This window comes from Pongo pygmaeus, chromosome 2 (assembly GCF_028885625.2).
Source record: "Pongo pygmaeus isolate AG05252 chromosome 2, NHGRI_mPonPyg2-v2.0_pri, whole genome shotgun sequence".
NCBI classification, from domain to species: Eukaryota; Metazoa; Chordata; class Mammalia; order Primates; family Hominidae; genus Pongo; species Pongo pygmaeus.
Window position 1 is genome coordinate 62,265,819 of NC_085930.1, and position 12,205 is coordinate 62,278,023.

At 53.6% G+C, this 12,205-nt stretch overlaps 1 protein-coding gene across 3 annotated transcripts; it reads left to right on the plus strand.

Moving 5' to 3' along the window:
- Positions 1-296: 296 nt before the first annotated feature.
- LOC129033522 (histone H1.8) lies at positions 297-8,477 on the plus strand. 3 transcript variants are annotated; one of them, XM_054482210.1, is made up of 5 exons: positions 297-435; positions 4,447-4,706; positions 5,997-6,360; positions 7,760-7,824; positions 8,122-8,477. In XM_054482210.1, exons 1-5 carry the CDS (start codon positions 297-299, stop codon positions 8,350-8,352), a joined length of 1,059 nt encoding a protein of 352 aa, XP_054338185.1. In that variant the 3' UTR covers positions 8,353-8,477. The 3 variants fall into 3 exon arrangements, with proteins under 3 accessions (XP_054338185.1, XP_054338187.1, XP_054338186.1); XM_054482212.1 differs by lacking the exons at positions 297-435; positions 4,447-4,706 and adding an exon at positions 5,399-5,477; XM_054482211.1 differs by lacking the exons at positions 297-435; positions 4,447-4,706 and adding an exon at positions 5,402-5,502 and having other exon boundaries at positions 8,122-8,475.
- The last annotated feature ends 3,728 nt before the right edge of the window (positions 8,478-12,205 follow it).

A 12,205-nucleotide genomic window follows, 5' to 3' on the forward strand; every position in this document is an offset into this window, starting at 1 on the left:
GATCAAGTATCTCAGCTCCCATCATTGCACCATGGGGACTGAGACCCAGAGAAGTCCAGCGACGCCCCCAAGCTTACACAGGAGCGGGTAGTCCAGCTGGGGCTCCCTACAGAAGGCAGGCTGCTGTGCCCCATTCCACACCTCCAGCCCCAGTCAGCAGCTTGGAGCACTCCCAGCCCAATCAGGGCTGATTGGAGTGGTGGGGGGGGTGCAGGCTGCTGGTATATAAGCCTAGTGGGCAGGCCCAGCAGCCTCACACCCGGGTGAGGGGTCTGCTGGCTGCACCTGTCGGTCTCATGGCTTCTGGGAGTGTCACCAGCGACATCTCACCCTCCTCGACTTCCACAGCAGGATCATCCAGGTCTCCTGAATCTGAAAAGCCAGGTGAGCAAGAGGAGGCAGCCCCTCCCTCATCCCTGCGAGCCCACTCCCTGGGTTGCCCTTGACGCTCCACCCCCGCTCCTTGTCCTTTCCCAGCCTGGCCCAGCACCCACCCAACACCCACCCAGCACCCACCCAGCACTCACCCAGCACCAAGCTGCTAAGCTCAACTGCCTTTTGGCTGAAGAGCTGATATACAGGTAGCAAGGCGAGGTAGGGCCTGGGGGCTGGGGCCGGCCTAGCTCAGAGAAGAGCCACAGGGCCTTCCAGCTGGAGCCCGTTTCCTGCCGGAGACCGTAGCCCATAGCCAGGCTGCAGCTGTGGGCAGCTAGTTGGAGGGACTGGGGCAGGAGCATTTTATACAGGCCTAGGCATTCCAATTTTCAACCAAAAAACACCTCAGGGTTTATCTGGACATGAGGGTGCACTGAGGCAAACCAGGCCCAGTTCACTCCCTCAAGGACCTCCCAGTCTGATGGGGAAGCCTGGCCCATGGCTCCGTGCTGTTTGCTAATGTGATGTGTGCTTCAGTGGCGGTAATCCAGAGCTGCAGGAGCCCAGAGGAGTCCCCTAACCCACTCTGGGAGGTCAGGGAAAGCTTCCCAGAAGAGGTGACCCTGAAGGATGGGTGTGCCTCAGCCAGGGGAAGTGTTCTATTTGCCAAGACACCTAGGGAGATAGGGAGGGGGTCCCGGTGCCAAGAAGTAAAAGGGCAGAGTTAACTGGGAAGTCAGAAGTCAGAGGTGTCCAAACCAAGGTGCATTTTGAGCCTTGAAGGATGAGTGAGAGCAGCCTGCATGGCCGGGAGGAGAGAGGCATCCCAGGCAGAGGAAACGGCATGGGCTGAGGCCCAGAGGCCAGCGCGCCAGCAGCTTGTCTCGGAAGCTGCGTCTTCCTTCTGGGAAGGAGGGCAGTGCTGGGGAAGCAGTGGGAGGAGGGGCCCATCACACAGGGCCTCCAAGGCCTTCAGTTAGGTCAACTTTTATATTGAACAGGGAGCCATGGACGGTTTCAAGCAGGGAGGTGAGGGGGGTGAGATGCAGCGAGGAGAATGCATGGGGTGGGGAAGAGGCAGTGGGGAGGAGGCTGGTGCTGGGGAGTTGGAGAGGAGAGGCCAGAATATGGAGAGAAAAGCCTATGGAGAGGCCTCGAGTGGGTGTGGTGGGGAGGAGAGGGCCCAGAATGCCCCCAGTTCTTGCTTGGATGTTGGGTAGGTATGGGCAGTGGGGGCGTGGGGTATTCCTGGAAGAGAGATGAAGGGCAGGTTTGGGGGGCTGAGCTCTGTTCTGGACATCCTGGTATACGGCAGGCATGGAATAGCTACCGAATGAGGGGCTGGGGTGAGAGGGGACAGGCCTGAGGGAGGACTCCTGGGGGTGGCTCTCTGGGACAGACATGGTCTGGGGGGAAGCAGAGGAGGGGTTGGAGCTGCTCGTGAGGTCAGGCCAAGCGAAGACCCTTGGGAAGCCCTGCAGCACTGCAGCTGGGAGGGCTCAGATCTCCTTAGAGGCCCCCATCCCCACTGTACGGATGGGAAGACTGAGGCCTAGAGGGCAGAATGAAACTCCTGAGAGCCCGGGAGTGACCCAGGACTATACCAGCTCAACACCTTTGGCCCCCAAATGAATATTCCTACACTGGACTCGTCATGGCCAGGACCCAACAGGGGTTGAATTGGATTAATTTTGCTCTAGATATAGAGTTCCATGTTTTTTTTTTTTTCTATGGAAAAAAAATTTTTAATATAGCCAATTTTTTTGTCTTTTTTTTTTTTTTTTTTTTTTTTTTTTGAGACAGGGTCTTGCTTTGTCACCCAGGCTGGAGTGCAGTGGTGTGATCTCAGCTCACTGCAGTCTCCACTTCCCAGGCTCAAGCAGTCTTCCCACCTCAGCCTCCCGAGTAGCTAGGCCTACAGGCACACACCACCACACTCTGCTCATTTTTAAAGATTTTCGTAGAGTCGAGATCTCACGATATTGCCCAGAATTTAAGTCTTTAAATTCTGCAGATTGATCAGAAATCAACATTTCCATTCACCACATTTAAATCCGGTTTCATGTTTAAATCCCTTTTATGCATTTCATGGTGACTGACAACTTCTCATGCTTCCCCCACCCTTGATCCTACTTCATTTGCAACTTTTTTATAACACGTTATTGAGAAATAATTCTCATACAATACAATTCACCCTTTAAAGTGTACAATGGCTTTTGGTATACTCAGAGTTGTGTATCCATCTCTATAATCAATTTTAGAATATTTTCATCACTTCAAGAAAACCAGTACCCATTAGCAGTCACTCTCCACCCCCACTCCCTAGCCCTGGCAACCACCAATCTGCTTTCTGCATCTATGGACTTCTTATTCTGGACATTTCATATAAATGGAATCAGACAGTATGTGGCTTTTTCTGACTGCCTTTTTTCACTTAGCATGTTTTAGGGCTCCTCCATGTCATAGCCAGGGCTTCACTCCTTTGTATGGCTGGATAATATTCCACGGGATGGGTAGAGACCACATTTTGTTCATCCATCTGTCGATCATTCATCATGGATGTTTGGGCTGGTTCCATCTTTGGGCCGACACGAATAATACTGCTATGAACATTCATGTGTACATTTTTGTGCGGACATGTGTTTTCATTTCCCTCAGGTATATACCTAAGAGTGGAATTTTTTGGTAACTTTTTATTATGAAAACTTTCAGGGCCGAGCATGGTGGCTCACGCTTGTAATCCTAGCACTTTGGGAGACTGAGGTGAGAAGATAGCTTGAACTCAGGAGTTTGAGACTAAACTGAGCAATGTAGTGAGACCCCTGTGTCAAATAACAATAATAATAATAATAATACAAAAATTAGCCGGGCGTGGTGGTGCGTGCCTGTGGTGCCAGCTACTTTGGAGACTGAGGCGAGAGGATCACTTGAGCCAGAGAGGTCAAGGCTTCAGTGAGTCATGATTGTGGCACTGCACTCCAGCTTGGGTGACAGATTGAGACCCTGTCTCCATAAAACAAAACAAAAAACTTTCAAATGGATACAAAAGTAGACTACCAAATGGTCTGTAACTGCCTTCCACTGTACCCATCATCCAGCTCCAACAGTCATCAGCTTGTGGACGCTCTTGTTTCATCTGCTGGGTTATTTCAAAACAAATGCTGGATTTAGCATTTCATCTGTAAATATCTTTTATAATATTTACCTTTAACAGATAAGAACCTTTTAAAAAGCAATTGTAATACCATTAGCACACCTGAAACAATATTATCGCTAATATCCAATATTTCCTTCCAGTGCTCACATTTATCTGTTGCCTTTCTTTTTCCAGTTGGATTGTTCAAATCCTGCTCTGGGAATGAGCATTTGGTTGAGAGGTTTCCTAAGGACCCTTAGTCCATAGGGTGCCCCTCCCACTTTTCCCCCCCCCTTATTTGTGGAAGAAACCAGGCTGTGTGCCCTGGAGAGTCTCTCAGTCTGGGTGCCTCTGAGAATGTGCACATAGCCCCGGAGGTCCTGTAAACCCATAGTTATGAAATTCACCCAATTTAGATTTGTTTTTCTGAAGGAATACTCCATTCTTTAAAAAGAGAGACTTGGCTGGGCGTGGTGGCTCAAGCCTGTAATCCCAGCACTTTGGGAGGCTGAGGTGGGTGGATCATGAGGTCAGGAGTTCAAGACCAGCCTGGCCAACATGGTGAAACCTCGTCTCTACTAAAAATACAAAAATCAGCCAGGTATGGTGGCAGCGCCTGTAATCTCAGCTACTTGGGAGGCTGAGGCAGGAGAACTGCTTGAACCCAGGAGGTGGAAGTTGCAGTGAGCTGAGATCACGCCATTGCACTCCAGCCTGGGGACAGAGAGAGACAGTGTCTCAAAGAAAAAAAGAGAGAGAGACTCAATGAGCCTTGAGGGGAGACCGTCCAGGAGCTCCCATGCCAGCGGTCAGTGTCTTGGGGAGGGGGGGGCATCTGATCCTTGCTGGACCCTCACCCACCCGCCACGGGCCAGCTGATGCCTGCCGCTGAGTTGTGACTGGGCCCCGGGTGATGGCCTGCCATCTCTCCTCAGGCCCGAGCCACAGCAGCCTCCCGGTGGGACGCCGCCACCCCCCGGTGCTGCGCATGGTGCTGGAGGCGCTGCAGGCGGGGGAGCAGCGCCGGGGCACATCGGTGGCGGCTATCAAGCTCTACATCCTGCACAAGTACCCAACAGTGGACGTCCTCCGCTTCAAGTACCTGCTGAAGCAGGCGCTGGCCACTGGCATGCGCCGTGGCCTCCTCGCCAGGCCCCTCAACTCCAAAGCCAGGGGGGCTACTGGCAGCTTCAAAGTAAGCACCCCTGAGGGAGGACATAGCCCAGGGTTGGAGCAGTGGTCCTGGCCTCTGTGAGTGCTGTGGCCTCTACTGGAAGGCCTTTCCCCTCCGGTCCCCTGTCCTTGTTCCTCCTGTGGTCTCAGCCGAGATGCCCTCTCCTCCAGGAAGGCAGGTAGTGTGCCGTCTCTGAGCTCCCACTGCAAGAGTCACCTTGTTGGTGTCCAGGACAGGTGAACTGTTGCATGTTTGGGATCCCAGGGCCTGTGTCAGCTGTGCTAACTTCTGGGTCCTGGGCACGTAGCCCCTTCCTGGAATTCCTCACCTCAGCAAAGGGTTTTCCCTCTGCTGGCACCTCCTTGAGCAGCCATGTCTTCCGTTTCAAAGGGGAGAGTTTCATCTTCATAAGGAGGCTCCAAGAGGGGACACATGCCAGGTCACTCAGAGCTGAGGCAGGTCTGGGACAAAACTGCACCCCAACATCAGGACTGTCATCAGCCACCAGGAATACCTCAGGGACCAGACCCAGGGCCTGACTTGTCATTGCTGGGCCCCCTGCATCTTGCCTAACTTCCTGCATGTAGCAGCTGCCGTGACAGTTGCCATGGAACACTGGGGAACATTCTCAGCCTACCCCAAGCCGGTCCCTGTGGTTACCTGGTGACAGATCACAGAAAGTCCCACCCTGGTGGAACTCCTGGGCGTGGGTCAGAGCCTGGACTTGCGTCACAGCAGGACCAGGCGGCTAGGCAGGGTGAAGAGCCAGAGGGACATCGGGTGTCTGATGCGGTGTGCTGGCAGTTGAGGGGGGAAGGTAGTTTCTAGTCTCGGTGATGGGGAGCCCTGAGGGTTGGGGGACAGGAAAGAAACAGCTTGCCGGGAGCCCTCCATTCCCTGCCGCTCACACCCTTGGTGATGGTCCCGCTGTAAAGACGAGAAGACGTGGCTGCGGTACACGGCTGGAGGAGGGCGGAGGAAGCTGTGAGCCCAGAGCCATCTGACCTCAGCCCATGTTCTGCTGAGCGTCAAGGGGCGAGGTGGCGGGGGCATGGGGCATGAGGCAGGGCAGTGCTTCAGGGTGGCCGGGGGGAGGAGTCCAGAGGCACAATCTGTGAGAAAGCGGCAGGCCTAGGGCGGGTGGTTGAGAGATCCTGAGATCCTAGAATCACAGTAGACTTCTCCCTGCCCCTCACTGCCTGCGGAGCCCCCCTGTTTGGAACAAGGCCTCCCATTCGGAGTCTTACGGAGGGTGGGGGGCGTGAGGCACCTGAGGCTCTGCTTTCAGCCCCACCCCGTGTCATTCTCCAGTTAGTTCCCAAGCACAAGGGGAAAATCCAGCCCAGGAAGATGGCTCCCCCGACGGCTCCCAGGAGAGCAGGCGAGGCCAAGGGGAAGGGCCCCAAGAAACCAAGTGAGGCCAAGGAGGACCCTCCCAACGTGGGCAAGGTGAAAAAGGCAGCCAAGAGGCCAGCAAAGGTGCAGAAGGCTCCTCCCAAGCCAGGCGCAGCCACAGAAAAGCCTCGCAAGCAAGGCGGCGCAGCCAAGGACACCAGGGCACAGTCAGGAGAGGCCAGGAAGGTGCCCCCCAAGCCAGACAAGGCCATGCGGGCACCTTCCAGTACCGGCCGGCTCAGCAGGAAGGCAAAGGCCAAAGGCAGCAGGAGCAGCCAAGGTAGCTGTGTGACTCGTAGCGGGTGGTGTGGGGATGGGGGTCTTGACAGCCACTGGAGTGGGGGCGGGGAGCCAGCTCTGGAGAGGGGTTTCCTTATCTAGTGCGTGTGTCCTGAGTGCTGGGCTTGACCTAGAGAGAGAGAACTCATGGTAGCTGGTTGGGGGAAGGAGGCAGACATTTCAAGGGTTATGAAGGGGGAAGCAGAGACCAGGAGCCTGACTCATTCTTGAGGCAGGGGTCAGGGAAGGCTTCCTGGAGGAAGGTGTCTCAAGTAGGGGAAGGGCCTGTGAAAAGGCCTGGAGGCATAAAGAAGGTGGAGTTTTTAGGCCGGACATGGTGGCTCATGCCTGTAAGCCCAGCACTTTGGGAGGCCAAGGTGGGCGGATCACTTGAGGTCAGGAGTTTGAGACCAACCTGGTCAACATGGTGAACCCCCGTCTCTGCTAAAAATACAAAAATTAGCTGGGCATGGTGGTGTACACCTATAATCCCAGGTACTTGGGTGGCTGAGGCAGGAAAATCACTTGAACCCAGGAGGCAGATGTTACAGTGAGCCGAGATCACACCACTGCACTCCAGCGTGGGTGACGGAGTGAGACTCGGTCTCAAAACAAAACACAAAAAGAAGGTGGAGTATTTGAAGAACTGCACGTATTTCGGTCTACCTGCAGTGTTGGCAAGGAGAATCTGTGAAGGGCAGCTGGAATCAGGGCTTTATCTAGAGGACAATGCAGAGCTGTGGAAGGATTCTGACAGGAAGCAGCTAGGGCTAGAGTTATTCTTTTTTTTTCCTCTGTCTCTTTTGGAGACAGGCTCTTGCTCTGTCACACAGCTGAGTGCTGAGCCCAGGAATTAGAGACCAATCCGGGCAAGATACTAGGATCCCATCTCTGCAAAAAATAAAAATATTAGCTGGCATGCTGTTGCATACCTGTTGCCCCAGCTACTTGGGAGGCTGAGGCAGGAGGATCACTTGAGCCTGGGAGGTCAAGGCTGCAGTAAGCTGAGATCGTCCCACCACACTCCAGCACAGTGACAGAGTGAGACCCTGTCTTAAAAGTAAAAAAAAGTATCCTGGCTGCCAGGTGGAAGACAAACTAAAGGCTCGAGCTGACAGGCCTGTTAGATGTTGGCTTTGGTGGGCTTGGAGCACTAGTGCTTTGCATAGAGCAAGTGCTTCCCTTAACCCTCCAGCCACTCTGTGAGGGGCATGCTATTATTCCCAGTCTTCAAACTAGGTCACTGAGGCTCAGAGTGGCTAAATGATTTGCCCCATGTCACATAGCTGAGTGAAGACCTAGGACCCAGGAGGAATGGGGGTTCCAGAGCCCCTGAAACTTCCTGCTCCACCAGCAGTTCCTCCTTCTTCCCCTATAAAACCTCCTCCATCAAATTCCAGGAGATGCTGAGGCCTACAGGAAAACCAAAGCTGAGAGTAAGAGTTCAAAACCCACGGCCAGCAAGGTAGGTGCCTGCATGACTTTCCTGGCCTGGCTGCCTGCCCTGAACAGGCCAGAGCTTGGGCATCCCACACTCAGCCCCTGGAAGGGTCAGCCAGGGATGGGGCTCAATTTCTTTTCCTACAAAGCACAGTCCACCACCTTCTCTCTGGTCCCCCGGCACCCTGGGGGTGTTGCCATCCCCATCTTACAGATAAGAGACTAAGGCTTAGAAGGGTGATGTTGTGTACCCAGAGCCACCCAGAGCTGGGGTTTCAGCCCTTCCCAGCTGTCTCTTTGCTCCTGGTTTGCTTTCGTATAGGTCAAGAATGGTGCTGCTTCCCCGACCAAAAAGAAGGTGGTGGCCAAGGCCAAGGCCCCTAAAGCCCCTAAAGCAAACACCAAGGCTGCTGCTCCTGCTAAGGGCAGTGGGTCCAAGGTGGTACCTGCACACTTGTCCAGGAAGACAGAGGCCCCCAAGGGCCCGAGAAAGGCTGGGCTGCCCATCAAGGCCTCATCATCCAAAGTGTCCAGCCAGAGGGCTGAAGCTTAGGGCCAGAGGCAGGGGCGAAGAGAGACCGAGCCTCTGCCCTAGTTTTTATTCTTCAACAAACCACTGCTCTATTTATTTCATTGTAAGCTATTTATCAATAAAGAATTTTGTTTCTTTTTCCTCACAATTGGTGTGGGTAGAGGCTGAGGTTCAAGGATTTGGCCATTCGGTCCTTCATGAACATCCGCTGAGCACCTGCTGTTTACCTGGCCAATGCTGGGGCTCAGATAGGAGGTCCTGCCTCAGGGATGCAGACTGTGTGCTGTATGGGGCTGCAGCACAGGTATCAGATATTGGGATGCAAAGGGGCTGGTGGAGGGAGATTAACCCGGTCCTGAGATCAGGCTGCAGGAGGAGGTGGCTTTTGGTCCTAAAGGATGGGTAGCCGTTGTCAGGCAGATGAGGCAGAGGATGCCATCTGAGGGGTGGGATGAAAGGAGGGGATCTGTTTAGAAAGAACCCTCTGGCGGTGGAAAGGAAGGATTAGAGTAACTGAGAAGAGAGGGAGACCTTTCAGCCACTGGTTCCCGAGTGCTCCTGGGCCAGGCACTGTGACAGGCTGACAGGTGTCCTACTCCGCAGCCAGCGCCTGTACTCTGAAGAGGAGGTGGGGCTGGGCCTCCAGCAGGGTGGGTAGGGCTGGCTGCTATTTAGACAGGGTTGGAGGGGCTGTCTGAGCAAGGACCTGTGTCTGGAGGGGGTACCATTTCAGCAGAAGGAAGAGTGAATGCAAAGGCCCTGGGGTGGGAACATGCTCCTCACGCTGGGAGCTGCAGGAAAGTGTGTGGCTAGAGCCCAGTAAAGAGAAGGACAGGGATGGGAGACAAGGTCCAAGGTGCTTTAAAAACATCTGCGGCACTCCTCACATGGAGAGACAGGCTCTGTGTCCCTACCCCTTGACTCTGGGCTCCATGACTACTTGACCAGTAGAATTTGGTGACGATGATGCTGTGACAATTTCTGGGCCCCATCTTAAGGCAGCCTCTACTTCTTGTGTTTGGGGACACTTTTTGTTTTGTGATACTCACTCTTCAAACTTGGCCACCACTCTATGGGAAAGCCCACGCAGCTTGTGGAGAGGAACTGAGGACTCCAATTTTCAGCTCCTGCTGAACTCTCTGACCAGCTGGTACCACGTGCCACCATCTGAATGCAGTGTGTTGGAACTGCATCTTTCAGCCCTAATTGAGCTGCCCCAGCAGAAACCTGGTGGAACAGGGACAAGCCTTTCCTGCCAAGCCCTGCCCCAATTGCAGATTCGTGGGCAAAATAAGTGACTACTGTTATTTTAAGCCACTAGGTACTGGGGTGGTGTGTCCCGCAGCAATAGATCTTTCTAAACAGATCCCCTTCCTTTCACCGGAACAAGGGCTGCAGGGTAGATGATGGCTGGATCACGTAGAGCCTTGTAAGCCAAGGGCAAGCACGGTGGGCTTTAATTGTCATAGGGAACCATTAGAGGATGGCAAGCAACAGAGTCTCTGCAGGGATGTGGGTGGGCAGACAGGCCTGTGAGGAGGCCCTGTCACAACCCAGATGGGGTGGTGGCCAGCCAGGACATGCTCACAGAGGGAGGGTTAGAAGTGGTAGATTCTGGATCACTGTTGAAGATGGTGTGAACGGGCTCTGCTGATGGATTGGATGTAGGAAGGGTCACTGATGAGTCCGCAGTTCGGAGTCTAGACAGCTAGGTGACTGCTGGGTAACCATTTCCTGAGGTGAGGACTCGGCACGTGCCGGGAGGCTGCCGAGATATGGTCCTGATGAGAGATGGCAGCCTAGTCACGGAGGACAGAGAGAAGGAAGGGGTGGACTAAAGGGAGTCAGAGGCAAACTGCACAGGACTTGAGAAGAGGGCAGACAGGGCGCAAAGGGGAAGCAGGCTGCTCAGCATGGGGCATCAGCCGCTCCCTTCCTGCGCCTGCTCCGCCACCCCACCCTCTCCTCCTGGAATCCCGGCTTTGCCTAGATGTGCTGACAGCCTCCCTGGGGTGTCTGTAATGTGGCAGCCAGCAGGACCCAGAGGGGCACCCAGAGCAGATGGCGGGGTGGGGCTGGGCTGGTGCTTCCTGAGGAGAGGTCTGCTCCTGCCACTGCTCATTCACGGCTTGGTCTGGTGCTGTGGCACCTCCAGGCAGACTGCAGTGCGGGGGGCATCAGTGGGCATCTCATGTCCATGAGCTGGGGGCAGGGGTGGGGGGTGTCTAGCATCCATGAAACCTTGGGCAAGTTACCTCCCTTAGCTGCAATGGTTTCTTTCCTTTTCAAAGGTGTTTAGTTTGAGGATGCTACATCAGAGATCCCCAGCCTCCTATGACCCTCAAAGGGTAGGAACCTCCCTCCTGCCCACAGCTGCCAGGTCCTCAGAGCCCCAGATAAGGATTATAGTTGGTTCATGGAAGGTGGCCACCTTCTGTGCTGAGAAACGACTCTGGAAACTAGAGATTTCCTCCATTGGCAAATACATTTCTAAACGTCAAGGAGGAACTGAATGTTAATCAGACATTAAGACAGGCTGTGGAATATTTAATGACATAGAAAGATGTTACTGACATATTGTCACATGGGGGAAAATCAGGTTGCAAAATGGTGTGCACACCCTGATCCTGAGTTCACTCCTCGGCCCCGCCCCATCCAAGCGCCCCATGCGGCTGGCGTTCTCAGAGACGCTCGCCACGAACGGTTAGGGCAGCTTTTATTTTCTTCACGCTTTTTGTGCTTCCTACATTTCTCTGGGAACCGCGTATTCATTCCAGAATCACACCCACCCCCCTCACCCTCAAAATGCTATCAAATGTGCTGATAACTTAAATTAGAAAATCTGCTGCTTAATAAGAAGGAATCAATGCTCAGAATAGAAAATGTGAAAGATAAAGACTATCTTTCCACACAGAAGCCACTGTAGGAAAACGCTATTTTTAAAGCAAAAGGTTGTTTACTGTTCTCCTCACTTTTCTGTTCTCATTAATTTTAGAAATGGTATTTGTGGGATTTTGTTTAAATTTTATGAATCTTTTGTCCTAGTTCTTACTCTTGATAAATACATATGTAACTATGTTTCCTTCAAAAAAGCAAGAAATTAAAGGGAGTTGCTGTACCTTTGGAGCTGGCTCTCGAGATCTTTCCCTGGGGTTGGGGAGGAGCCAGCAGGGCTGGAAAGGGGTGTCTGCATCAGGTTCTTTGTTCTTGTGGGCAGGGGTGAGGAACAGCCTGTACTGTGGGGAACAGAGTTTAGGGTTAAACTGGGCTTGGGGGTTAAACTGCCTGCTTCCTTGTCTGAGAAATGAGCTTAATGCTACGTATTTTTTAAGCTTGATGAGAAATTCAGGGTAAGTGTCAGTTCCCTTTCCAGGGTGGTCACCTTTGGCCTCCCCGCCCATTTTGGGGACCACTGTGGAGACTGGCCCAGAAGGAGCATGGGACCTGGTCCTCATTCTGTCCCTTCCTGGTTGTGTGACCTTGAGAAATGCCTCAGTTGCTGTGTCTGTCATACAGGGATGCTAGCACGTTCCTGATGGGCTTGTTAGAGACGAGGTTAGGAGCAGGGCCCACCCAGTTGCAGGCAGCACACAGCAGCTGTGAAATCTTCCTGGAGGTCCCGGGGTGTCCTCAGAGCTTAAGGAATGGCAGCTCTGTGCTGGGCCCACAGCACGCACGCAGCCTGCACCGTCTCGTTTCATGTCCTGGCCTCTGACTGCCTTCTCAGAAGCTAGTCAGGTGCCTGCCCAAACCTCAAGAGTGCAGCTGAGACAGGAAGGACGGCAGGCTCCCTCCCTCCTCTCTCTCACAAACTGGTAAAGAAACTGCCCATTCTCTCGCTTGGCTATCTTGGGACAAAGGCTGGAGCCCACAG